Source organism: Lygodium microphyllum, chromosome 15 (genome assembly GCF_053477565.2).
Source record: "Lygodium microphyllum isolate KBCC chromosome 15, Lygodium_microphyllum_v1.1.10, whole genome shotgun sequence".
Taxonomy (NCBI): domain Eukaryota; kingdom Viridiplantae; phylum Streptophyta; class Polypodiopsida; order Schizaeales; family Lygodiaceae; genus Lygodium; species Lygodium microphyllum.
In genome coordinates, this window is record NC_141149.1 from 77,598,201 (window position 1) to 77,625,598 (window position 27,398).

The following is a 27,398-nucleotide window of genomic DNA, read 5'->3' on the forward strand; positions in this document are numbered from 1 at the left end:
CTGGACCCACGTGCCCCACTGTACTGGAGACTATTCACATTCCAGGATGCAAGGTGTAAGCTCGTGGGGAAACCTGTGACTAACCGAATAGGCATCTGTTCGGTGTGGAGACTGTTGATGCGGAGGAGAAACTATAGGGCATGCAAGTACGCTTTGCTGTAGGTCTGGACGATGAACTCCAATCCCCCATGGTGGCCCTCGGCCGCGGACCATAGGGGTGATAGATGCTCCAAGTGGTACTATAAATGCATCTATCAGCCATGCTGAGAGCCGTGACTCTGTACACTAGTAGAAACGAGCTGCCTGTGCCAGGGGCCACTCGATCACATCCCACAAAGCTCTCCACTGTGGAGGGGCTCGAAAGATAATGCTCAAGTGTGGAACCTCGGTACCAACCCACCAATTAATGTCCATCATGCAGCCAGGCCACTGTTGTGCAAACAATGCTAGTCCTTCCCCCATCCCTTGGGAGATGTGGTCCTTCACCTGACTCTTTAACGCCTCTATCTGTGTCGTCCTCCAATCCCGTGAGTGAGAGGACTGAAAGAAGAAAGCGTAGTTTGGTCCATCCGATGGTATTAGTAGATGGACCTTGCCCCCCCTTGACTTACGAACCACGAAGATCCCCACCTCTAGAGATAGTGGAAACTCTCCGCGCTCCGCAACTCTCAGATAGGACCATGGGCCACTGCGAAAGAACTCCTATGGCGATAGTTGTGTCCATCTCGGGAAGGTGTGACGGGCAGCAGGGGCAGATGAGCTAGTGGCTGTGTGGAAGGGGGAAAATTGCTAGTGTGAGAAGGATGTAGGCATGAGTGGCTCATCACCTCCTGTGGGAGGAGGGGGGGTGAATCTGGGGGGATTACCTGAACCGGGGGCGGGTCGCGGGGGTGCTCGGCAAGGGAGGTGGTGGGGGGGGGAGAAGATCAAGGGATGGTGGGGTGGTCGAAGGTACGTTGTGGATGTTGGGGGGAGGGGGCTGGTGGCCCTGGTAGAGGGGGGCCGTGGGCCTGGGTCAATGGAGGGGGCATGGGAGGTGGGGGGTGTGGGTGTGGGGACTGTGGGCTCTCAGGTGGGGTAGCCTATGGCATGAGTGGTGGATGTAGGGGGCTGCGCACCTGCCGGGTTAGGCGGGCAGGGGGGGCTGCCGAGGGGTTGTCGCTCGTCCTCTTGCTCCCTACTGTCGAGGCTACCTCTGAGAAGCTGGCTTCGGCCCCCCTGCCGTCTCCCTCTTTGTCGACTCTGGACCCGTGTGAAGTCGTTAGCGTTCACCTGCACGCCTATCGGCGGAGCCGCCTTGGCTCCGAAGCACGTACAGTCTACTGCCAGATGCCTCAATCTCCAAGAAATTGGGTATACCCTTTGTGTCTTTCACGGCCACTCGTATCTAGGGAACTCCTGCAGCTGTCACTGCATCCGCAAAGGAGACAGGAAGAATTGTGCCGAAGATCCATCCAAGGTCCTCCACTAACTGGCAATACTCTACCGCCAAGTCCAAGGAAAAGTAAAGTGACTGGGTGTCTGAGAAATCTGTTGTGTGGAGCTCAAATGATTCCACTGTAAAGCCGCTGTACCAGGGAACCATGTGAATGACCCCCTTCGTGGAGACACAGGGCGAACTCTCCACTAACTCACGAGCTGCGTCCGTAGAGCTGAGACGAACCATGAAGATCCCTCAACCCATGAGGACTGCCTCTACAATCTGTGCTGTGCCAAAGCGCAGCGTAGAGTGAAGCCAATCCAGAAGCTGGGCCCTGGATGGAGAATGTCCTATTACCTGACCGAAAATCGCCGTTTCTTTAAGCTCCAGCTGTGGCACGGACAACCAAGAGCTATTCCTCAAAGAGGACAACGCGCAAGGTGTTCAAATGGAGGGCACTCGTAGAATGCACCAGCATCTGACTAGGGGTTTCCACTGCGCGACCCTGTTTAGGACATACCAATCCCGCTACAGTGTTGCCGAAAGGGGGGGGGTGTTGCTACAAGTGGAGGGAGCAACGGTATGGCGGGGGGGGGGGGTGGTGTGCGATTGCACTCTTCGAGCTGCACAGTAAGTCCTGGTGGCCAGTCGGGCGGGAGGGGGGTGGGCGCAGCGCAAGGCGGAGGGAGAGGGACAACTGGGTGGCGAGAGGAGGAGGGAGCGAATACTGAGAAAGGCCCGGGGGGGGGGGGGGGGGGGGGGGGGGAGGGGAACGGCACTCTGGGTGAGCGCTATGGCAGCAGAGGCGTGGCGCGAGGGCAGTGTTCGTGACACGACGGGTAGGAGCTACGGTCACCACTGGCGGTCAATTCCTGGAGCTATGAGAGACCATTTGCTGTAGGCGATAGCTGCCATGAGACCCCGGCAATCAGCCAACAGCATTTAGTGCTCCAAGAACAGCAGGTGACATCATTTATGAGCAAGCAATAGCATCCTCAAGGCATGAGGGAAGAAGATGACAACATTTATTACTGATTAGACGGGGCAGCAATCAGATTTGGGGGTTTTCCGGTGAGGAATCTTTGATTTCTCTCTCTTCTCAGCATTCTCTCACCTTCCCAGCCTATTCTCTAAGAATCTCAACATTTCTCAGCCAATTGAAGGTATTCTCAAGAAGATTTGGTGGACAACTGTAAGATTTATGTTGTAAACCCTAGTTCTTAGCAAAAGTTAGGGCTTACCAACCACCTTCAAACCCATGCCAATAGATAGAGGCATCATACACGGAAATCAACAACTTGAAATCAAGGAATTGCCAAAGATTTCAAACACTAGCCCATGCCATTTGACTTGGGCAACATTTGGCCAGTTTGTGGTTCAATTTGTACAAGTCTTGGGTAAAGATCAAGAGGCTTAGCTTGAAAGGTTTGCTGATCATTTATGATAGCAAGGGGCTTTTGGATCAGTCGAGGAGATAAAGATACCTCAATTTGTACTCCATCCAATAGGAATACAAATAAAGGAGTACAGCAAGGGCCGCCAATTTTGGGACCAACAAGGTGTCTAATGTCCAAGAATGTTATGGTAAAGTGTGCATTTTACTTTATGTCATTTGTTAATTGTTACAATTAAGTGCTTGATCAAGTTTTACCACCCTCTCTAAAAAGAAAGTCTAGTTTCATGATTCCATTGCCAGGATACCAATCAATCCTTCATTTTGGTGGGCCCGAGGCACCTGATTGCAAGCCAAAGCTTTGTGCTAGTGCTGATTTTGTGCAAGATGCCTTCATATAGTGAGATGGAATCAAGGAGTGATGATGCCTCTGAATATGGGCATTCACATGGAAAAGAAGGAAATATAATACCTAATCTTGGACAAGGCTCACATGATGGATAGCAAGCTGAAAATATTATAGTTGGTCTAGATACAGAGCCTTCAAGGCAAAATGATATTGATAACCAACAAGGGGAAGAGGTATTTGATGGATAGTTCAAGAATCAAATGAGAACAGCAGCAAATCTCTTTGTTGAATTGGCAGACTCCTTAGTTTGTTCAATTTTTAAATGCTCCTACGAAGAATTGCAAGGACAAGAAGAAAAAGTCATCCTCTACACCTTTGCGACAACAAGGTGCACGCCAAAGCTTTCACTTGAAGCTCCCAAAGAAGTCAATGAATAAAAACATTTGCTATCTATGGGGCAAGGTGTGCAAGTGCAAGGCAATCATGGTAGTGACAATTCAATGGATTTTAGATAGCTAAGCATGCATGCAATGTTAGGGCAGCCAAGATACTTTAATGTAGCACTATTTTTCATGCAATGGTTGGTTAGGGACTACATATGGGAATGTACGGCACAACCCCTTATAATATGCAGTAACTAATGCATGGTGTCCAAGGCCTAATGTATTTAGGTAAGGTTGGTAATATACAAAACCCTATGTATGGTAGCATTGGTTTGATCCTTGGAGTACAAAGTGGCATGTTTGGTAATGCTTATGGGGCTGAAGGAATAAGTGCGGATCATGCAAATGCTTCTTTTGGTGTTGCTCATGAAGCAAATACAGCAAATACACCCTTTTTGCAATAGCCAGTTTATGACAACTTGACTCCCAAAGGGGCAGCAAAAGACTTTGTTGAGCATGGTAAAGAAGTGAAGTTTGAGTCCTTTAGTGGTGCATATGATAGATTGAAAGGTTTGACTTTCATTCAGCAATTTGAGTGAAGTTTAAGTCCTTTAGTGGTGCATAAGATAGGCTAAAAGCTTTGACTTTCATTCAGCAATTTGATGTTGCCTATTCAGGGGTAAATTCACCAAATCCTCCGGCCGCTTTCTTGAAGGGGAATGCATCACACTGGTGCTCCACATTCTTAATACAAGGAAGAGCACCGTCAACACGGATACAATTCAAGAAAATGTTTGCATCGAATTGATTAACAAGTACTTTTGAGGTGGACATCATGACAACTTGGAATAAGCTCAATGCAAAGGAATGCAAGAATTTAGAGCAATACAATCAAAAGTTTTGGGATGCATTGCTGCTCGTCTCACTTCATAGAGACTACTGTTACAACCGATGCTTTTCTATGTGGGAAAGATTCGGGCTTTCAAGAGAATGAGAAGAAGCCAAATAAGCATTTGTCAAAGGTTGAGAAAAGGGGCAGATCTGAAAATCAGCCTAACAAGAGGCCAGAACAACAAAGAAGGGGCTAGAAATCTTTTGCGCAATGTGGGAAATTAATGGTTGCAATATGCTTTGTTTTTTAATAGAAGGGTCAAGTTGCTAAGGACTATCCCAATAGGCAACAAGCTGGAAAATTAGAAAAGCAAGGAGATCCAGAGGGTGCCCCATGTTTTTAATGATCAACCGAATGATGATACTACTAAGTTATGCAAAGCATGGGAAAAAATCAGAGATCAGTCTTGCTTTGATCTTCTTTGATAATGGTATACGAGCCAACTTTATCTCTACGGATATAGCAGCCTATCTAAGCATCACAGAGGATAAAATGGAAGCCATGGGGAAAGTTGGAATGGCATGCGAAGGCCATGCAGAGCCTGCCAGACCACTCATTAGAAAGCTTTGGTAGCACATTCAAGGGTATGTGGACAGCGAAGAGTTCTTTATTGCTCCACTTGAGGGTTGTGAAATCTTGCTTAGTATGCTATGTTGTCATTGTATCCATGCGGTGCTTAATTCACATACTAAAGTGATCACAATTCAGCACAAGGTCAAGACCCATACACTTGATGTTAACTTAAAAGGAAATTTTGTCCCCTTTGTATCAACTACCAACATATCAAAAGTAATGAAAAATTACCTTTCAATATACTTGGTTTTTACTAAGGATAAGGTTGATAATGAAAATGTTGGGAACGTGTCAAAGTTAGAGAAGAATCGCATCTCGTTTCTGAAAATGTATACTAATTGCTTCTCTCAATCACTTCCAGGGTAGCTACCGCCTGAAAGGTCTGAAGATCATTGCATAGATCTTATCCTTGGAAGCAGCCCACCTAATAAGCCATCCTACAGAGTTAGTGCAGCCCAATAGGAGATTACGAGTCAAGTGAATGAGTTATTAGAAAAAGGACTGATTCGGCCCAACTTTTCACCACTTTTCTCTCCAATGCTTTTGGTGATGAAAAAGGATGGTTCACGGTGTATGTGCATTGATTATCATGCTTACCGTTGGGTGGTGGTAGTGGTAGTGGTGGTGGTGGTGGTGGTGGTGGTGGTAGTGGTAGTGGTAGTGGTAGTGGTAGTGGTAGTGGTAGTAGTAGTAGTAATAGTAGTAGTCGGCTAGTGAGAGGTGAGCCGTGCTCTAGTAGGTCAACTTCCTCCGAATGGAATCGAGGACTGGAAGAAACTACTGGGCGGGAGGGATGTCTAGTCCCACCTGGAACCCTAGTACTGGACGGTCTGCCCTCTGCTCACCCATCTAAATCCCAGGTGGATGCCCCACTCCGTGCTAGAGTCCAGGTCTGTGAGGAAACCAACCGACTTTCGCCAGTTGATTTTTTCTCCCGCTGCAGAACAGAACACCTCAAGAGCCAGCCTCACTCTCTCCAACATAAACTCATCGTCCTCTATGTAGAGTGTTGTATCATCTGCGTACTCTATGTCTAATAACTCGGTCTCCTCTCTCACTGGGAGTCAGAGGCCACATAATCCGCTCACACGTAACCTGAGGAAGTGAGACATCGCCTCTGCAAAGAGAAGGAACATGTACGGGGCCAAGGGGCAGCCCTGTCGGACCGATCTCTCTAGCCGAAACTCCTCCCCTCGCCTACCACCTATGAGAACCCTGCTGGTGGCCGATCTCTAAAGTGCGGAGACCCCGCAAATCCAAGTCTGGGGAAAACCCAACCTCACCATGGTGCCCTCTAGGGAATCCCAATCCACCTTGTCATAAGCTTTCTCCAAATCCAAGAGTAGTACGGCCAATCTTTGCCCACTGTGCTGGGCTCACACTGTCGCCTCAAAGAAGGTGAATACATTGTCCAGGATGCTCCTATCCTGGACAAAGCCTGTCTATGTGCACTGGATGATGTCTGGAAGAATGGGGCATAGTCTCCTACCAATCATCTTTGCCAGCACCTTATAGGCCACTGACAACAAGGTGATCTGTCTCCATTGGGAGAGCTCCAACCGGTTTCCCTCTTTGGGGAGAAGACTGATAAGGCCTGCCGAGAAACTCCCTGTTGGCATCTATCCTAAAAGGAAAATCTTGTGGAAGGCCATCAGTAGGGGGTCATTCACCACCTCCCAGTAGGTGGTGAAGAAACCCTTAGAGAGGCCATCCTCTCCCGGGCATTTCTGCCCGTCCTGTGTATGGAAAGCCTTCTCTAGTTCCTTCTCTATGAAGGGGGCTAGAAGGGAGCATCCCATATCCTCTGTGACAAGGGACGGGATGTGATCCCAAACCTACTATCTACATTGCTGCCCTCAAGCTGAAGCTGTCTCGTGCTAGAAAAGGCGTCTGTAGTAGTTGGTTGCAATCTCCATCACCTCGTCTGGGCTAGAACGAGTCCTCCCATACTGATCTCGAAGGCTGCATATCTGATCTCCTGAGGTGCGGAAAGAGAATTCTGAGTGTTTGTCCTCTGAGCGAGCAATGGCTGCTCGCGCCGCACTTCCTGTGCATGGAGAGTGGGATCCCCTGGTGCCTCCTGTAATAATCTCTGCGTGGCTACAAGGTCTAGCCGGAGTGCTCTCTCCTCCTCCCAACTCCGCTACCTGGCCTGTATGGCTGCCTCTTGGCAGATCCTGCTCCACTCGGCTAGGACCTCTGCAACCTCCTCTGCGATCCGATCCCTCGTGCCCCACTCCCTGTTCCAAATCTGCTCTATCTGTCTCCTCACCTCCTCCCTCTTATAGATCGACTCAGACATGATCGTGTGTCTAGGGTAGATGCTGGGGGATCAAGTGTTAGGAGAACCGGGCAATGGTCGGACAACGTGGTACCCGCCAGCTGCCCAATGTGGCCTCACGAGAGGCTCCCTACTCTCCCACATAAAACCTATCCAACCACCCCAGCAAGACTCCACCTAGCCACCTGTATCCCCAAGAGAAGTCCAATGACCTCTCCCTCCTGTGGAAGCAAGGTCTCTCCAGGCATTGTGTGCTCCTACTGCCAGTAAAAAGACCTCCCATGCCTCCTGCTCCTCCCCGGCCATGCCCTGGTAGTTTCTCCCTCTGCCTTGCTGGTCCTCCAAAGCCTCCAGGTTGTTGAAGTCTCCTCCAACAATCTAGGAGTCCACCTATGGGAGTCCATCCACGATCTCCACCCAGAACCTGCTGCGTGCCCTAACCTCCATAGGGGCATAGACATTAAGGAATCCAAGGTGTCCCCAATATCCAATCTGATCCATAGAACCCTCCCTGCCACTATCGTCCCATGGTCTCGTACACAAGCGGTAAGACTCAAACCAATAGAGGTGCATATGCCTCCACTCCTGCCGTGGGCATCTATGGCGTGCTCCCAATAAGTGTGCAAGCTACCTGGGAGTACCTTCCCTACCCGTTGGGCCTGAGTGGGGGTGAGCTTGTGCTCCTGTAGAAGTAAGATGTCGATCCGTCAGGCAAGGGCAGGCTGCAGCTCCTGTTGAATAATCGACTTCCTGGAACCACATGCCCCACTGTAGTGGAGGCTATTCACATTCCAAGATGCAAGGTGTAAGCTCATGGGGAAAATTGTGACTGACCGAACAGGCATCTATTCAGTCTAGAGGCTGCTGATGAAGAGGAGAAGCTATGAGGCATGCAAGTATGCTTTGCCGCCAGTCTAGACGGCGAATTGCAATCCCCCATGGTGGCCCTCGGCCGGACCATAGGGGTGATAGATGTTCCAGGTGGTACTATCAATGCATCTATCAGCCATGCTGAGAGTCGAGACTCTGTGCACTGATAGAAACGGGCCGCCTGTGCCGAGGGCCACTCGATCACATCCCTCGGAGCTCTCCACTATGGAGGGGCCTGAAAGATAATGTTCAAGTGAGGGACCTCAGCACGAGCCCGACAGTCAATATCTATCATGCAACCAGGCCAATGTTGTGCAAACAATGCTAGTCCTTCTTCTCCCATCCACTGGAAGGTATGGTCCACCACCTGACTCTTCAACTCCTTCTCTATCTCTGTCGTCGTCCACTCCCCTGAGTGAGAGGACTAAAGAAAAAAGGCATAGTTTGGTCCATCCAATGGTGCTAGTAGATGGACCTTGCCCCTCCTTGACTTACGAACCACAAAGATCCCCACCTCTAGAGGTAGTGGGAACTCTCCGCGCTCCGCAACTCTCAAGTAGCACCATGGGCCATTGCAGAAGAACTCCTGTGGAACCAGGTGTGTCTGTCTTAGGAAAGTGTGACAGGCGGCAGGGGTGGATGAGCTGGTGGCTATATGGGAGGGGGAAAACTACTGGTGCGAGGAGGATGTAGGCATGTGTGGCTCATCACCTCCTGTGGGAGGAGGGGGGTGGGTCTGGGGGGGATCACCTAAACCACGTGCGGATCAGGGGGGATGCTCGGTAGGGGGGGTGGTGGGAGGAAGGATGATCGAGGGATGGTGGGATGGACGGAGGTACATGGCGCGTGTGGGGGGGGGGGGGGGACATGGGATATGGGGAGAGGTGGATGTGGGGACTGGGAACTCAGGAGACATAGTCTGTGGCGTGGGTAGCGGATGTGGGGGGCTGCGGTCCTGCGGGGCAGGGGGGGGCTGTGGAGTGCTCTGCCGAGGGGGCGCTGCTCGACCACCTACTCCCTGCTGCCGAGGCTGGGTCTAAGACGCTGGCTGCGCCCCCCCCCCCCCCCCCCCTACTGTCTCCCTCTCTGTCGTCTCTGGACCCATGTGAAGCCATCAGTGTCCACCTGCGGGCCTGTCGGTGGAGCCATCTTGGCTCCGAAACGTGTGCAAACTACTACTTGATGCCCAAAGTCGTGGCAGCGCACGCACTGCCCTGGCTGCCCCGTCACAATGACCTACTGCCTAAAAGAGTGCCCGCCCGCCTTAATCTCTAGGAACTGTGGGATATTCTTGACCTCTTTCACCACCACCCGTACCTTTGGGACTCTTGCAGCTGTCACTGCATCTGCGAAGAACGCGGGAAGGATAGTGTCAAAGAGCCGTCCAAAGTCTTCCACCAACTGGCGATACTCTATCGCCAGGCTGGGGAAAAGAAGGGTGATTGGGTGCCGAAGAAACCTGTTGTGGAGTGCAAATGCCTCCACAGTAAAGCCATTGTACCAAGGGACCATGTATATGACCCCCTTCGTGGACGCATATAGTGAACTGACAAGCAACTCGCAAGCTACATTTACCGAACTGAGCCTGACCATGAAAATCCCTTGGCCCATTAGGACCGCCTCCACGATCTGCGTTGTGCCGATGCGCAATGTGGAGTGAAGCTAGTCCCGAAGCTGGGCCCTGGTTTGGGAATGTCCTAGTACCTGACCATAAATCGTTGTTTCCTTTAGCTCCAGCTTCTTAGCTCGGACGCTAAGAGCTGCTCCTGAGAGAGGACAACACGCAAGGTGTTTGATGGGGGGGCACTCGGTGAGTGCGCAGACGTCTTCAACGTTGGTAAAGAACAGGGCCAGCAGCCAAAAAAAATGATTTTGGAGTATGTCAAGGGCCAAGAAAATAAATTCAGAAGAAAGCCCTAAATTTCGAGCATCTTAATGGTGGAATTGGGCAAAAGCCCTACATTTTATCCAAAAATGAAGAGAAATTGAACAAATTAGATAAACATTTTATCCAAATGTTATCGAATTCCATGTCAAAAGGTGCATTGAGCCTCGATATTGATGAATTTCAGGAAAGCTCCAAATTTTCCAAAGAAATCAGGGTGAAATTGGGCTCGAATGACAAAAAGCCCCAAATTGAAGAGATTTGTCCATTTTTGTAAAATTTTTATCTAAAAGATTCCGGTCACGCCTAATGATAAATTAGACCTCAATGTTGATAAAGAATGCCGAATTCTTGAAAAGCCCCAAATTTGGCAATGACTGATGGCAAATTTCAGCAATTCACCGAAGAAATTTGGGAGATTGATCGAATGCCCCAAATTTTATGTATGAATTCGGGATTTTTTTTCTTTGCAAATAAAGTGTGGCTAATTATATTACTTCAGAATAAAACCGCGAATACAAAGAAGTGCTCATGCTAAGCAGACTAGTTGGACCTGATGCAGAGTCACAGATATATCAAGTATACAAGCCTCTCAAGGCTGTCTAGGAGGGATGGGGACAAGAACCCATGGAGTGGGGGTGTATCACAATCTCGGGCTGCCTACCTGCATCACGAAAAACACGTCCTGGCTGCCCCAAGTGCGCATGAAATGAAAACGGAGCTCCTGACGAGCTCAAGACTCGCCCTGCACCTGGTCCCATCAGTCGCGGAGGGAGTGGTTGATGGAGGTCCAGAGCTCTACTAAAGTCGCCTGTACACAAAGTCTCTCCCCGCCAAAAACCTCCTAACATTGCACCTTCTAGATATGCCATCCAGTGAGACTCCCTACGATCTCCCATACCTCAGAGCCGTCTGCTATGGACTCCAATACTTGGCGGATGGGTAGAGCCTCCAAGCCAACCAATGCACATGACCTAGCCTCAATAATGAATATCGTGTCCTACATCCCAGCCTCATGAAGAAGGTGACGGCCCTGGTTGACTGCCTGCCAACACAAAGCTCCCCATGAGATACATCCATGGCTGGGTGCTATACGACGGAGGATGCGGCATGCTCTCCTCCACACAAGTTGCGCTCCCTCACACGACCAAAGGTAGTGCTTTGGAGTTTCCAGAAGCTACTGTGTGTAGCTTTTACAACCTCCATCCTTCTGCATCTAGACTAACCAATTCCCCACCGCTAGGCCTCCATGTGCCACTAACCATAAGAAATAGGATACCCTCCTCGGCCTCCAACTGTCCCATAGGCGATGCTAGAAAGTCCATCGGAAACCATCCATGATGGTATGCTCCGCCCAATACCTGCTACGTGACGGCACCTAGTCCATGTCCTCTTGCATCAGTACGTGTTTGCCAATCCTGGTTGTGTACTCCAAGAACCTCGGTGGCTTCTCGGCGACCACAGTGGTGGCTGGCCATAGCCACTTTCCCAGATCCCACTCCAGCTCATCAAGTGGCCTGCCCTCCCAAATTCAGAGACGCCACTCCTGGAGCTCCTCCCAGAAAACATAAGGGTCCACAACCGCCATGTCTTCCCCTGAAGGCCAACCACCCGAATCCTCCTCCACGAAAAGACAACTATCCTCTCATCTTGCTGCCCTCTGTCAAGGGCCAGACGGCCCCCCTCCCGCACGTTGAAGAAAGTCCCATGTGGGGCGCCGCCCACTCTACTTGCCACCTCTAGGGGGATACCTATTGGTGAAAACTTAGCAGCTTATATCTCCCCGAGCTCTACCGGCTCTCATATCATGAGGGCAAGCCACTCCTGAGGTATTGCTGCATCAATCTCCCTTCTCCTCAACTAAACTCCTCTCTGGAAACCTGATGCCCGTTGCAACACCTCCTCGTCCACCATCCTATACACCTCCCACCAAGTCCTAATGGTACGAGCCAGGCCGGCCTCTTAACCAGCACACTGGATGTGGGGGCACTCGCCAATCTGTAACCCATCCCGATCTCTGACCTGGGGATTCCAGATCACCGGCTGGTGCTCTATCTCCTCCTGGCAGCCTGGGCGGCTCTGAATTAGGGCCTTACGGAGACCCTAGTACACAGGAAGTAAGCTACGTAGGACAAGGAATCTAGGGGGCGTGATCTGGGCCGTCGTGAAGATCCATCTAAAGAACGGCCTCCAATCACCGCCAAGCCTCGGTCTACACTCCTGGAGGCCCTCTTGCAATAGGACCATCCAAGTCTGCCCTCCTGGTGTGAGACCGCGGACTACTAGCTTGCGAAAAAGGACTAGACTCTAATACTCTGGGTCTATGATTCCAAGCCCTCCCTCTGACTGATGCCCGATGATGGTCACCCATGCCACCTTGGCCCGGGAGTCCTTGGAATCGTCTAACCCAGCCCAAAGGAAGTTGCGCACTAGGCAGCAAAGCTGAACTACACAGGATGAGAAGAAGCACCAACACAAGGCAATGTACCAAGCCGTCGCTAGGAGGACTTGGTTAACCACCAGGGCTCAGCCCGCTAGGAAAAGGCGAGCAATACTCCAGTAGGTCAGCTTCCTCCGAATAGAGTCAAGGACTGGAAGAAACTGTTGGATGGGAGTAATGTCGACTTCCACTTGGAACCCTAGGTAACAGAAGGCCTGTCCTCTGCACACCCATGTAAATTCCAAGCAGATGCTCCGCTCTGTGCTAGAGTCCAAGTCTATGACAAAACCAACCGACTTTCGCGAGTTCATTTTCGCTCCCGCTGCAGTACAAAATACCTCAAGAGCTAGTCTCAACCTCTCCAGCATCAACTCATCATCCTCTATGTAAAGTGCTGTATCATCTACATGCTCTCAGTCTAACAACTCCGTCTCCTCTCTCACCGGAAGTCCAAACCCACACAAACCCCTCATACATGACCTGAGGAATAGATATGGGGCCAAAGGGCAGCCTTGCCAAACTAATCTCTCTAGTCGAAACTCCTCCCCTCGCCTGCCACATATGAGAGCCTTGTTGATAGCTGATCTGTAAAGTGCGGAGACTCCGCGGATTCATGCCTGGGGGAAGCCCAACCTCACCATGGTGCCCTCTAAGAAGTCCCAATCCACCTTGTCATAGGCTTTCTCGAAATCCAGGAGTAGTACAACCAATCCCTGACCACTGTGCTAGGCCCACTCTGTCGCCTCAAAGAAGGTGAAGACATTGTCTAGGATGCTCCTATCTTGAACAAAGCCTGTCTCTGTGTCATGAATGATGTTTGGAAACATAGAGCGGAGTCGCCTACCAATCATCTTTTCCAATGCCTTATAGGCCACTCACAAGAAGGTGATGGGTCTCCACTAGGATAGCTCCAACCGGTCTCCCCCTTTGGGGAGGAGACTGATAAGACCTGCCAATAGACTCCCTAGCATCCCTCCTGAGCTGAAAATCTCCTAGAAGACTAGTAGTAAGGGGTACTTCACCACTTCCCAATAGATAGTGAATAAGGCCTTAGAGAGGTGGGCATTTCTACCCGTCCTGTGTATGGAAAGTCTCCTCTAGTTCCTTCTCTGTGAAGGGGTCCAAAAGGGAGTGTCCCATCTCCTCTATGACGAGGGACGGGATGTGATTCTAGACCTACTATCTATATCCCTGTCCTCTGGCTAAGACTGTCTCCTGCTGCTGGAAAAGGCATCTGTAGTAGTTGGTGGCAATCTCCATCACCTTGTCTAGGCTAGAGCGAATCCTCCCATATTGATCCCAAAAGCTGCGTATCTCCTCTCCTGAGGTGCGGGGATAATGCACCTAGAAAAAATCCCTACACATCGTGTCCCCCTTCTGTGCCCAGAAGGCTGCTGAGGTGCAAAATGAGAACTCCGAGTGCCTGTTCACTAGGCCGACGATGGCTGCTCGTACGTGCACCTCCTGTGCGTGGAGGATGGGATCCCCTGGTGCCTCCTGTAGTAATCTCTACGTGGCTGCTAAGTCGTGCCGGAGTGCTCTCTCCTCCTCCCAGCTCTGTTGCCTAGCTTATAGGGCTGCCTCCTAGCAGATATTGCTCTACTCGACTAAGATCTCCCTCCTACCCCACTCCCTAGTCCAAATCTGCTCAATCTATCTCTTCACCTCCTCCCTCCTGTAGATCGAGTCAGGGATCCAATAGGATGGTGTGTCTAGGAAAGATGCTGGGGGATCAAGTGTCAGGAGAACCGAGTAGTGATCAGACAAAGTGGTGCCAGCCAACTACCCTACCTGGCCTCCACAAGAGCATCCCCACTCTCCCACATAGAACCTGTCCAACTGCTGCAGCAAGACTCTGTCTAGCCACCTGTATCCCCAAGAGAAGCCCATATCTCTTGCTCCTTCCCACCCATGCCCTAGTAGTTTCCGCCTCTGCCCTGCTAGTCCTCTAGGGCCTCCAGGTTGTCTAAATTTCCTCCAACAATCGAGGAGTCCACCTATGCGAGTCCTGCTGCAATATCCACCCAGAACCTGCTGCATGCCCTAACTTTAGTAGAGGCATAGACATTGAGGACTTCAAGGCACGAGTCCCCAACATCCAATTTGATCCATAGAACCCTCCCTGCCACAATCATCCCGTGGTCGCGTACATAGGCAGTGAGGCTCATGCCAATAGAGGTGCATACGCCTCCACTTCTACCGTGGGCACCGATGGCATGCTCTCAGTGTGTGAACTGCGCGAGAGTACCTTTCCTATCCGTTGGGTCTAGGCGGGAGTGAGCTTGTGCTCCTGTAATAGTAAGATGTCGATCCGTCCGGCAAGGGTAGGCTGCAGCTCCTGCCAAACAATCAACTTCCTGGAACCACGTGCTCCACTATAGTAGAGGCTGTTCACATTCCAGGATGCAAGATATAAACTCATAGGGAAACCTTGACTGACCAAACAAGCATCTGTTCGGTGTGGAAGCTGCTAACGAAGAAGAGAAGCTATAAGGCATGCGGATACGCTTCAGTGCCAGCCTGGACGGTGGACTCCCTTCCCCAATGGCAGCCCTCGAGCACGGACCATGGGGGTGGTGGATGTGCCTGGTGGTACAACCAAGGCATCTATCAGCCAGGCTAAGAGGTGACACTCTATACACCCGTAGAAACGGGCCACCTGTGCCAGGGGCCACTCGATCACATCCATCGGAGCTCACCACTGTGGAGGGGCTCGAAAGATGATGCTCAAATGTAGGATCTCGGCCCTAGCCCACCAGTTAATGTCCATCATGCAACCTAGCCACTGCTGGGAAAAAAGTGCCAGTCCTCCTCCCATCCACTGGGAGATGTGGTCTGCCACCTGGCTCTTGATCTCCTCTATCTGTGTCATCGTCCAGTCTCCTGTGTGAGAGGTCTGAAGGAAGAAAGCGTAGTTTGGTCCATCCGATGGTGCTAGTAGATCCCCGCTCCGCAACTCTGAGGTGAGACCACGGCCCACTGCAAAAAAACTCCTGTGGTAGCAGTTGCGCCTCTCTCAGGAAAGTGTGACGAGCAGCATGGGCAAATGAACTGGTGGTTGTGTGGGAAGGGGGGGGGGGGGGGGGGGGGGGGGGGGGAGGGGGGGATGGGTAGGAAGGGGGGGTTACCTGTATTGGGTAGGGACCAAGGGGGCTGGTCGACGGGGGTGATGGTGGGGAGGGGGAGAAACGAGGGATGGTTAGAGGCACAAGGCGGGTTGTGGGCGGGGGGGGGGGGGGGGGGGGGGGGGGGGGGGGCGGGTGGGGGGGGGGAAGAGGGAGGGGGGGACCATGAGGAGGAGGGGGGGAGGGGAGGGAGCATGTGGGGGATGTGGGCCCTCGAGTGAGGTGGCCTGTGACGCCTCCGTGGGAGGTGGATGTGTAGGCCTGTGGTCCTGCCGGGTGGGGCTTGGAGGGGGGGGCCGCGTGGTGCTCTGCCAAGGGAGAAATGCTCGCCCTCCTGCTCCCTACTGCCATGGCTGTGTTTGAGGGGCTGACAGCAGCCCCCCCTGCCGCCTCTCTCGTTGTTGTCTCTAGACCCGTGTAAAGCCGTCTGTGTCCACATGTGGGCGTGTCGACGAAGCCACCTTGGCTCCGAAGCGCGTGCACTCTATTGCTTGATACCCAAAGTCATGGCAACACAGGCACTACCCTGGCTGCCCAATCACAATAACGTGCTGCCTGTTTCTTTTAGCTCCAACTCTGTGGCATGGACGGCTAAGAGTTGTTCCTCAGAGAGATTGGGGAGGCACTCACAAAATCCACCGGCGTCTGACCAGAGGTTTCCATTGCACGTCCCTTCTGAGAACCTACCAAACACGCTACTATGCTACCGAAGGGGGAGGGGGGGGGGAGAGGGTGGGGGAACGCTTTTTCGACATGAATTCGGGATTGAATTGAGAGATTTCAAAAAAACCCCCAAATTTTGGCCCAATTGTGCTTGAGAAGGGGCAGCATGTGAATTGTACTTTGCTTCATTTAACGGAGTGAATTAATATTTCAAAATAATGATTTTAATGTGTCTCAACTCTATTGGGGCCAAGGTAGTGGAACACCTTGATGACGTAGCATCTTGTCGACAGAAACACGACGATGTGACCTTGGGCTATTGGCGTGAGAGTCCATAGAAGTAGCAGGTGAGGTTGTCGATTGATGAATAGCTGTGACGTGTTGGTGATGTGTCGGCAAACTTGACAAGCTTGTTGGTGGATCAGGGTCTGCGGAGTTCTAGTCGGCTCCAAGGCGGAAGCAATGGTACAATTCAGACAGTACCACATAAGCACTCTACAAGTCAGGGCCAAGGCAATCGATGGAATAGGGTGAAGGCGAAAAAAAGGACGACGACCTCAGTGCATCCAAGTGATGTGGCTGGCACAACAATTAGGCAAGTCTCGACACAATGTGGCAACCTCGAGTGGAAGTTGGGGCATGTCGAAGAAAACTAAGGCATAGGGAGTTGGCACGCGAGCGCTCCAAGCAACATTGTTGCTAAACAATTGGCTACCTCGAGCCCAAGCTAAAGTGCGAGGCTTAAGAGTCTATAGGTGTGGTCACCAATGAAGAAAATAGAGCCAACACAATGGCAATGGCTTGAGGCAACAGCCAGTCGAGGTAGGGGACTCAATGGCAATGGCTATGTGGAAGGTGGTCACAAGCAATGACGATTATGATGAAGAAAAGCCGCTCTGATACCACTGTTAGCCTAGGCGTGGAGTAATTGTGAGATTAATTTAATGAAAAATGAATGAGAATGAAAGTATTGATCAATGCACAACAATACTCGATCACGAATGAGAAGTAATAAATTAATGAGAGAGAGAGAGAGAGAGAAAGAGAAAGTTATATTAACGTCTACAAAAGGACAAGTTGGCCTATGAGACCAAAAGGTTACATACAAAATGTCTAGGAAGTTTTCCAAGTCCCAATAAAGCTACTATCTAGTGTTATGGTGAACTAGGTGAGTAGGTACAAAATGTTATACACACTGGATACAATCTAGATGTACTTCAAGTACAGTGTTGAACTGCTCATGGAGGATGGTCATCTTAAGATGTCATGCATGGGCCTGTCTAGCATGGAGAGGCTGAAGCGGTAGGGTATGGTTCCCTAGTGGCGCTATAGTATCCGCTGTATCTATAGGTGATGTCTCCTACGGGGGCATGGGCCTACTGGGTGTGGGCGGCGAGCTGTGCCCCTCTATGTAGCTCTATCCAAGGTGACTCCTCAGGGTGGGGCCACAAGTCGGTTGGCTGCAATCCTTGTTGTAGAGGGTGTTGGGTATTTCACTCACGCCTCATGTCTACGCTCACATAGGAGTGCCGGTGATCAGTAGGACACTGGGGTACTTTTTACTCTCGCTAGGAGAGGTTTTTCCCCCCAGACTTATGGTATTATTTCGTATGTGCTTATGACACACACTTACAGACACTTACAGTGTTCGGGTGTGAACACCCCCTACAACCCTAAGGTTTAAGGGTTGTACCTTGTACTTTCAGCTTACACTCTTTCAGTCTATTACATTGGGTGTCGTGCTTCACTCTCATACTGTCTACTGAGTTTCTGTGCTGAGCTTCGATCCTGTCCTCTCTCACATTTGGTATCAGAGCATTGGCTCTGCTCAGCTCAGCTCTGTTCAGCTCAACTCTGCCTAGTCTTTGGGAGCTTCTCGCTCAGTCCAGCTCTACCTCCTGCAGCTCTGCAGTTCTCCTCAGCTCAACTCTTCAGCACGACTTGCAGCAGCTTGACCAGCACCCTGTCTTTAGCATTTCGTTCAGCAAGTCCACCAGTGCTAGGTCCACCTACAACGACCCAATTGAAAATGGATGAAGGTAATTCTATTCAGGATCACTTAAACAAAATTCAGGACTTGCAAGAGCAATTCATGAATGTTGATGAGTACTATTCGGATGGACAGATGATATCTACCACTTTAAACTCATTACCTCCTTCGTACTTGGCTCTTCATATGGCCTTAAACCTCACCATGAGGATTGCCATGCAGTCAATCAATTTTCTTCAGTTAGTCAGTTTGCTTCTAGAGGGGGAGCAAACAAGGAGAAATAGTGGTGTGGATGCTATAGTCTCTGAGCAGGGTTTTTTATGGCTAGACAAAAGGGCAAAGGTAGCCAAGTGAAGAATGCTCCACTAAGTTCTGGAACTTCTAGCACATCACAGGCAAGTAAAAAACAAGGGGGCACGCAAGCCAAAAAGGGCAAATGCGATTATTGTAAGAAGCCAAGCCACTACATCACTGAGTGCAGGAAGCAAATTGCCAAGGAGAAGGAGTCAGGAATGTCTGTTTCTGATGCTCCTTCCACTGCTACTGAGTTCGTGTCCTTTTTTGCAGATATAGGGACTATTGTTTTCACGCATGCAGTTATGACACCTCTTGGGCAGATCAAGCATTTAGCTCTACTGAGGATACAGGCACTTGACAGTGGTGCTTCGAGGCATATTACATCTCGCACGGATTTATTTGCATCTGTCCATGCAACTCCAGTTGGCAAGTCTGTACAGTGTGCCAACGATGCATCATACCCTATTTGAGGTATTGGGGAGATTGTGCTCATAGCCATTAATGGCTCTATTCTCCGCCTACAGGATGTTTTATTTGTGCCAGGCATAAAGAAGAATTTTCTCTCTATTTCTTCTTTGGCACGTTGTGGATTGCAGGTCACATTTGACAATGACAGATATATGGTGAGAGATAAAGAACACGTGACTTTGGTCTTGACAGGCACTTTATGTCATGGGTTATACGAGTTGGATGCTCTTTCAGTTGATCAGTCAGCGTATTTGACATCCACTATTACCCCTGCTATGATACAGGCAGAGTTATGGCATGCTAGGATGGGGCATGTGAACTTTGGCAGCTTGATGCTTTTATAGCGTACACAAATGCTAGATGGTTTACCTCTACTGGAGAGATCTCCTAAGCACTTGTGTGAAGGATGTATTTTGGAAAAAATGCATCATTTTTCATTTCCCTGTGATGTTGCTTTTAGAGCAACAGCCAAGTTGAAGTTAGTACATTCAGATGTATGTGGGCCTATGCAGACAAAGTCGTTGTGAGGATGTTACTATTTTGTGACTTTTATTGATGACTTTACTCGATTTTGCTGGGTCTACTGTTTGGTCAAAAAGTCAAAAGTATATGATGCATTCTTGCCTTTTATTGCACTTGTTGAAAACCAATCTGGTTGTAAAATTAAGACTCTCTGTTCGGACCAAGGGAGGAAATACATGTCCTGCTGAATTCTTTTCTGAAGCAAAAGGACATTGTCAATCAATACACTACTGCTTATACTCCACAGCAGAATGGGGTTGCAGAGAGGAAGAATCGGTCACTCATGGAGATGGCCAGATGAATGCTAAGGGCAAAGAGCTTGCCTCACAGTTTTTGGATGGAAGCAATCATGTGTGCTTGCCATGTTTTCAATAGATGCCCCACCAAATCTTTGAAGAAAATTACACCTTTTGAGGCTTGGAACAGCCAGAAACCTTCTACTGGACACTTTCATACCTTTGGGTGCCTTGCATATGCACACATTCCAAAGGTACTCAGAAAAAAGTTGGATAACAAGGTTGTTAAATGCATTTTTGTGGAATATAGCAGTGAGAGCAAAGGCTACAGACTCTATGATCCTGTTTCTAACAAAGGTGTTTGTCAGTAGGGATGTACTATTTGATGAAAAATCAAAATTGTCCTTGGCTGGTTTAGACACATATCAGGTTGCCCGTGATGTATTTGAAGGGCTGCTGCCCATTACATTTGGTGATTTAGGTGGAGTTTCAGCAAGTGAACTCAATGTTCAGCCAGCTGCTCCTTTGGAAAATGCAGAAAATCAGCCATTGGTTGATCTGAATATTCAGCAAAGTGCTGAAACTGAAATTTAGTAACAGCTTATGCACCGTCAGGAGGCAAGACAAATGCCTAGATGGTATTTACAGACTACGAAAGATAGTCATCTAGATGCACCCATGGCTGGTCGTACTAGAAGGCAAGCTCGTATGCATGATATTGCACATACCATGGAGTTCGTTATGGCAGCAAGCACCCTAGATGATGAGCCTAAATGTTTTGAGGATGCACAACAAAGTGTGCATTGGATGGCAGCAATGAAAGCTGAATCAGATTCTATCACTAAGAATCAAACATGGGATTCGGTGTCTTTTCCATTTGGGAAGAAAGCCATTGGAACAAAATGGGTCTACAAGCTGAAACGGAATGCAAATGGATCCATTGACAAATACAAGGCAAGGCTTGTAGCCAAAGGCTATGCATAGAAGAAAGGCATAGACTATGAGGAGACATTTGCTCCTACTTCCCACATGAGCTGCTCATTATGGATGGACTGTGCATCAGTTGGATATTAAAACTACATTTTTACATGGGGAACTTTATGAGGAAGTATATGTACAGCAGTCCATTGGTTTTGCAATTGAGGGCTCGGAACACTTGGTTTGCAAGCTAAAAAAAGCTTTACATGGGTTGAAACAAGCTCCTAGAGCTTGGTATGCAAAGATAGATGCTTTCTTGCTTAGCCAAAGGTTCATAAACAGCTCATCTAAGTCTACCCTTTACATATGTAAAGAGAGGGGATCCATGCTGATCATTTGTCTTTATGTTGATAGTCTTCTGCTTACAGGGACACATACCGATCAGATTTCAGCATTTAAACAAAATTTGCAGCAAACTTTTGACATGTCAAATTTGGGATCTTTGCATTATTACTTGGGCATTCAGTTCATACATGATGCTAGAGGTATTGGGTTATCACAGTCAAGATACATTAGTAAACTTCTTGAGAAGTTTGGCTTATAGGATTGCAAGCCAATCTGTACATCAATGGAACCTAGACTAAAGCTATCATTACATGATGATAGTGATTTATTTGATATACACACATATGCTCAAGCAATTGGATGTCTTATTTACTTATGCAACACTAGACCGGACATACAGTTTGCAGTATCAGCCCTGAGCAGATATATGCATCAGCCACGCATGTCACATTGGCAAGTTATTAAGCGTATCTTGCGTTACTTGCACGGTATAGATCTCTTGGATTGCTTTATGCCAAGGGGGGACCACTACAGTTACATGCTTACAGTAATTCTGATTGGGCTAGGGGAACCACTGCAATTACATGCTTACAATGATTTTGATTGGGCTGGTGATTATGATTCACGTCACTCCACTAGTGACAATTGTTTCTTTCTTGGCTCGTCTTGCATATCTTGGCTTAGCAAGAAACAATCCATTGTTGCCACATCGTCATGTGAAGCTGAATACAAGGCAGCTTTCACTACCACAGTTGAATGGATATGGATTAGACGCTTGCTAGCTGATCTGGATGTATCTGTTATACAGAGCCTACTCCTTTGTTCACTAACTGTTAGAGTGCCATTGCAGTGGCACAGAACCCAGTGTTCCACGCACACACGAAACACATTGAGATACACTATCACTTTGTCAGAGAGAGGCTACATGCAAGTGATATCAGCCTTGTCTATTGTCCTACTACCAGTAATGTGGCAGACATCTTCACCAAAGCTCTTCCTAATGAAAAATTTGAAGCATTTCGCAATGCTTTAAATTTGATCTCCTTTGGTGGCGGATGATCCTTGTACTCTTGATCACTCTTCACTCTATGGGGGTTTGTTGGGTATTTCACTCATGCCTCACTTACGCCTATGCTCACATAGGAGTGTCGGTGATCAGTAGGACACTCAGACACTTTTTACTCACTAGGAGAGGTTTTTTCCCCTCGACTTATGGTATTATTTCGTATGTGCTTATGACACACACTTACGGGCACTTACCATGTTCGGGTATAAACACCCCCTACAACCCTAAGGTTTAAGGATTGTACCTTGTACTTTCAGCTTACACTCTTTTAGTCTATTGCATTGGGTGTCGTGCTTCACTCTCACACTGTCTACTGAGTTTCTATGCTGAGCTTTGATCTTGTCCTCTCTCATGGAGGGGGTGACCGAGGGTTTGTAGAAATCTTGGAGGGTGCGTTCGTGCATGTTCCCGACTATTTGGTCCTGCACCTGTAGAAGGTACCTTGTTGTTATACTTCAGCTGGATATCGAGAAGGCATTTGATCATGTCAGCTAATCTTTGAAATGAGGTAATCTATGCAAGTTGCCCTGCCGCTCAACCCGTCACGTCGCAAGCTTCCCCCCCCCGCTCCGTCTGATCGCGCCCGCCACAGATCAACCTCGCCATCATCAACGCCTGATTCATCAACTTTCTCCCCCCCACCACTCCGTTGGCTCGCAATTGTGTCCCGTCGGCCATCATTTGATCATGTCAGCTAATCTTTGAAATGAGGTAATCTATGCAAGTTGCCCTGCCGCTCAACCCGTCACGTCGCAAGCTTCCCCCCCCCCCCCCCCCGCTCCGTCTGATCGCGCCCGCCACAGATCAACCTCGCCATCATCAACGCCTGATTCATCAACTTCCTCCCCCCCACCCACTCCGTTGGCTCGCAATTGTGTCCCGTCGGCCATCTTTCCCCCCCCCGGCTTGACAATTCACCCTGTCCCACTCCAACGGTTTCGGCCCCGCTCCAATGGAATCAGCACATTCTTCATCATGAAGGACCTAAGTGAATAGTTGTTACCATCCAACCTATCCTCCTTGGATACATAAGTAAATACATCACCTCCCTGATTTGCCATGATAAACAATGCTGATCAAAGAGCAATAGAGCAATGTCTCAAGCTGGACCAACCTAGAAATCTCAGATTTTCCAAAAACTACAGCAAGTACTTTGCTGTAATTAGCAAATTAAAGCACACTCTGTCAAAACTGTCTGAAATGCACACTGTCCAAGGTGCAATAAATGCTCATCAACACTGAAGATGCAAAAGCCCCAAAATTTCGTGTCCCAAAATGTACAAAATCAGTCTATTTCAGACTGTCACAGATGTACATGTGTCAATCAGTGAGCTAATTGCAAAAGCCTCAAATGTCTAACCCAAATGCACGAAATCTTTTTTGTAATCGTGTCCCAGATACCTACTGAAGTTAAGAATGCCTACCCGGGCAAAAGCCCCTCCCAAAGAATTAAAGGGAACAAAAAATTGATAAATTTTTCTTGTTTGTTACCTCTGATATGGACTGAGCTGGCTGTGGAGGTGACTGAAGATGGTACAGACCAGTGGCGGGGGTGAAATTGGCAGGCTAATCTGGCAGGTTAGAACAGACCTGGCCTGGCGGGCATTGGGATTTGGAGCAGCAGGCGGTGCAGCCTGTCAGAGCTACAGCAGACGGCGCTGCACAGGTGGGAGCAGCAGGTATTCAGCAGCGTCCAGGAGCAGGGGGCGGCACATGGGCAGCAACAAGTCTGGAGCAGGCAGGCGAGCTGGGCTGCGATTTGCCTGGCGGGCGGGGATTAACAGGGTGCAGGGGGTGGGCTGCGTGGTGGCAGGCGACTTCTTTGGTGGCAACGGGCGGCTCCTCTAGTGGAGGTGGCTCTGAAATAACTCCTCAGATGGCAATGGGCCTGCCTACAGGCTATGCTAAATGTTGGCAAATTGAGATGCTGGTGGAGCTGCTGACCACTGGCGGGCTTCTTGTGCAGGCGACTGAAGCTGCGTGCACACTGGGCTGAATGCCAAGGGGATCAGCTGGCCACAGTCTGAGCTGAGCTGAGGGCCAGCTCTGATACCATATGTGAGAGCAAGAAGAGATCCAAGCTCAGCTGGGAGTGGAGTGGAGAGTGTAGTGTGACAGCATGACACCCAATGCAATAATCTGAAGTGTGTTGTGCAAGTACAAAGTACAACCCTTAAACCTTAGGGTTGTAAGAGGGTGTTCACACCCAAAACATGTGAAACACGATAAGTGCCTAAAACAATGAAAGGAATAAATCTGGGGAAAAAAACCTCTCGTGCGGAGAGTAAAAAGTGCCTTTGTGTCCTACTGAAGATCATTGACACCGCTCTGTGAGCGTAGCCGTGAGTCAAACCCAACACCTCGTACATTCCATGAGAGTATTCTCATGGAGTGTGTCTCAACCTCTTAGACCAGTGTGGCTCTACAGCCCATGCCTGCCTCCTAGTATACACGCTATCACGTGTCCTCTCTCCTATCTTTGTTGCAAGGTGTAATGGGGAGAAGTCCTCAAAGTAGGTGTGTAAGTCCTTTGCCTCCTACTCACTCTCCTGGTCCATCATGGCTTCCCCTACTTGCTAAGTACTGGGTACTTGAGATGGGCTGAGCTTTAGAAACTCACCATGACGAGGCAGTGATCTGAGAGACTATGGTGCATCTATAGCCTGCTACAACTCCAGAGAGGCTGCTGGTGTCATTGACTCCATGGATTGTATCTCATCAATCAGTAGTGCTACCGCAGTTAGGGGCTATAGGATCTCTAGTTCTTGGTTTCCATGGGAGTGTCTATAGGGGTTGTACAGGGTTGCGCTGGCCCCACACGGAATGACGGTCGGAGGTCCCTGATCACTCTCCACCATCCCTAAGTTAGTCTCTACGGCTCTGGGCCAACTTGCCCTTGTCTCTTATTAGAGTGCTCTCTCTGTTGTTGCTAGCACTGCCTCCTTTGTCTAGCCTTGCATTGTCTTTGGCACTCTCCATCACTCCTCCTCCATGTCATGGATCTACCACCTTCCTCATCCTTGTTCATGTGCCTTGAGTATATCATGATTTATGGGCAATGATTTCACACTCCTTGCTTGCATGGCAACCCTTTCTCAAGCTGGTCTTGGAAATCCCTTTGCACGATTGGAAAATTAATGATAAGCGTTCTTAGAGTAAGCACTGGCAAATAAGGCATATCATTTGCTTATGAAGGATCATGCATGGTTGATGGATAGGGGAAATTCCTTGTGGAGTCTACGCAAGGGTAGATCTTGGTGGAAATCTACAGTATGGTCGGTTGCCTTAACACAACCCCTTTGAAAAAGTAACTATTCATCTGGTGAATTTGGTGGGTGATCTCCCACTTGTTGCTGCCCTCTTGAGACACATCATTTCAAATTGCTCCTATTTCTTTTCTACTACAGCTGAGGAGCTCTCTCATCATGCGTTTCTTTTATCCCTAGTTGCACCATGCATGTTGTCTCTATTGTCTCCAGTTTGGTGTTTAGTTGTCGGGGGCTCCATGCATTGACAAACTTGGTTTTCTGAATCAAACTTGGTTTTGACAACCCCAAACCAGCAGGATCTGTGCAGTTCCGTGAGCTAGTGGTCTTTGGCCCTTCTGTGTTTCTGGGGCAGCGGCATAATTGGACTAGCTGGAGTGCTTTCTTTATTCCCATTCCAGAGTGCACAGTCATATCTGCCATTTGTGAGGTCTCTTTCAATGGAAATTGAGTACCACTGTAGTATGTGAGTTTCCATACTAGGGATATCTGGCTCCCTTGTGTACTGTCATCTTTTCAGTCACCCTATCTGATATTTACAGTTGTGTGACTACTGTGCTTTCTATATTGTGTAATCAATACAATTAGCCCTATCAAAGGGGGGGAGAAAAACAAACAAAAACAAAAACAAAAGAGAGGGGGAGCATTAGCATCTAATGTGATGTGATGCAATAAAAATAACCTAGCATGTGTTTAGAATGCACGCTCAATTCAAAAGCAAGCAAAAACTCAAATGGCTCCACCACCTGAGAGAAGAATTTTGCAAATTCTCCAGCATTTCTTTGTTCAGGTTAAAAGAAAGTTCATCTTCTGATACAAGACTTGAATACTCATTCAAGTGAGTTTCCTGTCAAGAAATGGAAGAAAAATCAGATTTAGTATAGAAATGTCATTCTATATCTGTGTTTCAAACATTACATGCAGGTTCCCTTGGAGGTTTCCAACACATGATCTAAGACCAAGAAGAAATGGTCTGTACAAAAATTTAAACCACTTATACCATATGGTAAGATGAATGACTACTTTTAAATTAATACTTATTGATGAACACAGCATACACCTCAGCAAACAAAAACATTTATAGGAACATTAACACCTCCTTAGGATCAAAACACCCCTGAAAACCTTCTTCAAATTGTCATAACGAGAATAAGATGTCAATTTTGACATGAAGAAACTAATCGTCTGTATGTCATCTGAAGAGGGCACATGATTGCAATAAATTAACCTTTATTATGGATATCAACATAGCAATGCTGCCCACCCATACCAGCCAACATACCAGCTCTGCAAATATTTGTTCTATTCCAATATCCACCATTGTAATAGTTGGATAACCTTCAAAGCCTAAGAGAGTCTTGCCCTTCTGAGCTTGAAGAGCTTCAGAAATTTGTGCCAGCCTTTCCTTGTACAATTTCAAGTCATCTTCACATGAAAAACCATCAGACTCAGGACTTGGCCGTGATTTCTCCACTGCAAGTGCATAAAACAGTAAAGTTAGCATCAGAACTTCATTGCAAACAAGTTCACCTCTTTAAGCTCAGAGATCTTATGAAGTTATACCCATCTCTACTTCTGGCTTAATTTCTTCCAAGAACTTTGTTTTCTTGTGAACCTTATTACATGCTCTGTTGCAGTGCTTAACAGCCTCTGTTGTGAGCTTCATAAGGCCATCTGGAATACAGTACAATTCAGAAAAAAGGAAAAATTTATCACAGAAGCCTAGAAAGCTTACTGTTGGATTATTGGCAACTGTACACAAGCATCCTGACTTTGAAGGAGAGGCAGTATTAGATGAGCAGATGAGGATAATCAAAAGCAAGAGGCAGAAGAACTGTACCAGACAAAGAATAGTGGCAATCCAAGCAAACAGTGTTCTATGGGTCTTTACCTTTCATGGATTTGATAAGCTGCAATGCAATTATAATTGCAGTTAGGATCAAAATGTCAAAAAATACTTTTTAAGATCCTTTTCATCACTTACAAGTATCTACAAAAACCATGTTTAGAAAACTC

General features: G+C 48.5%; 1 protein-coding gene across 1 annotated transcript in view; it reads right to left on the reverse strand.

Moving 5' to 3' along the window:
- The window catches only part of LOC148024691 (uncharacterized), a 253,797-nt gene that overhangs the window by 131,953 nt on the left and 94,446 nt on the right, over window positions 1-27,398 (reverse strand). The window contains exons 4-7 of the mRNA XM_087694347.1: window positions 27,274-27,292; window positions 26,946-27,056; window positions 26,665-26,855; window positions 26,129-26,229 (exon numbers count right to left, since the gene is read on the reverse strand). Of these exons, the coding sequence (XP_087550473.1) occupies window positions 26,129-26,229; window positions 26,665-26,855; window positions 26,946-27,056; window positions 27,274-27,292 (422 nt within the window). The remainder of the gene's footprint in view (window positions 1-26,128; window positions 26,230-26,664; window positions 26,856-26,945; window positions 27,057-27,273; window positions 27,293-27,398) is intronic.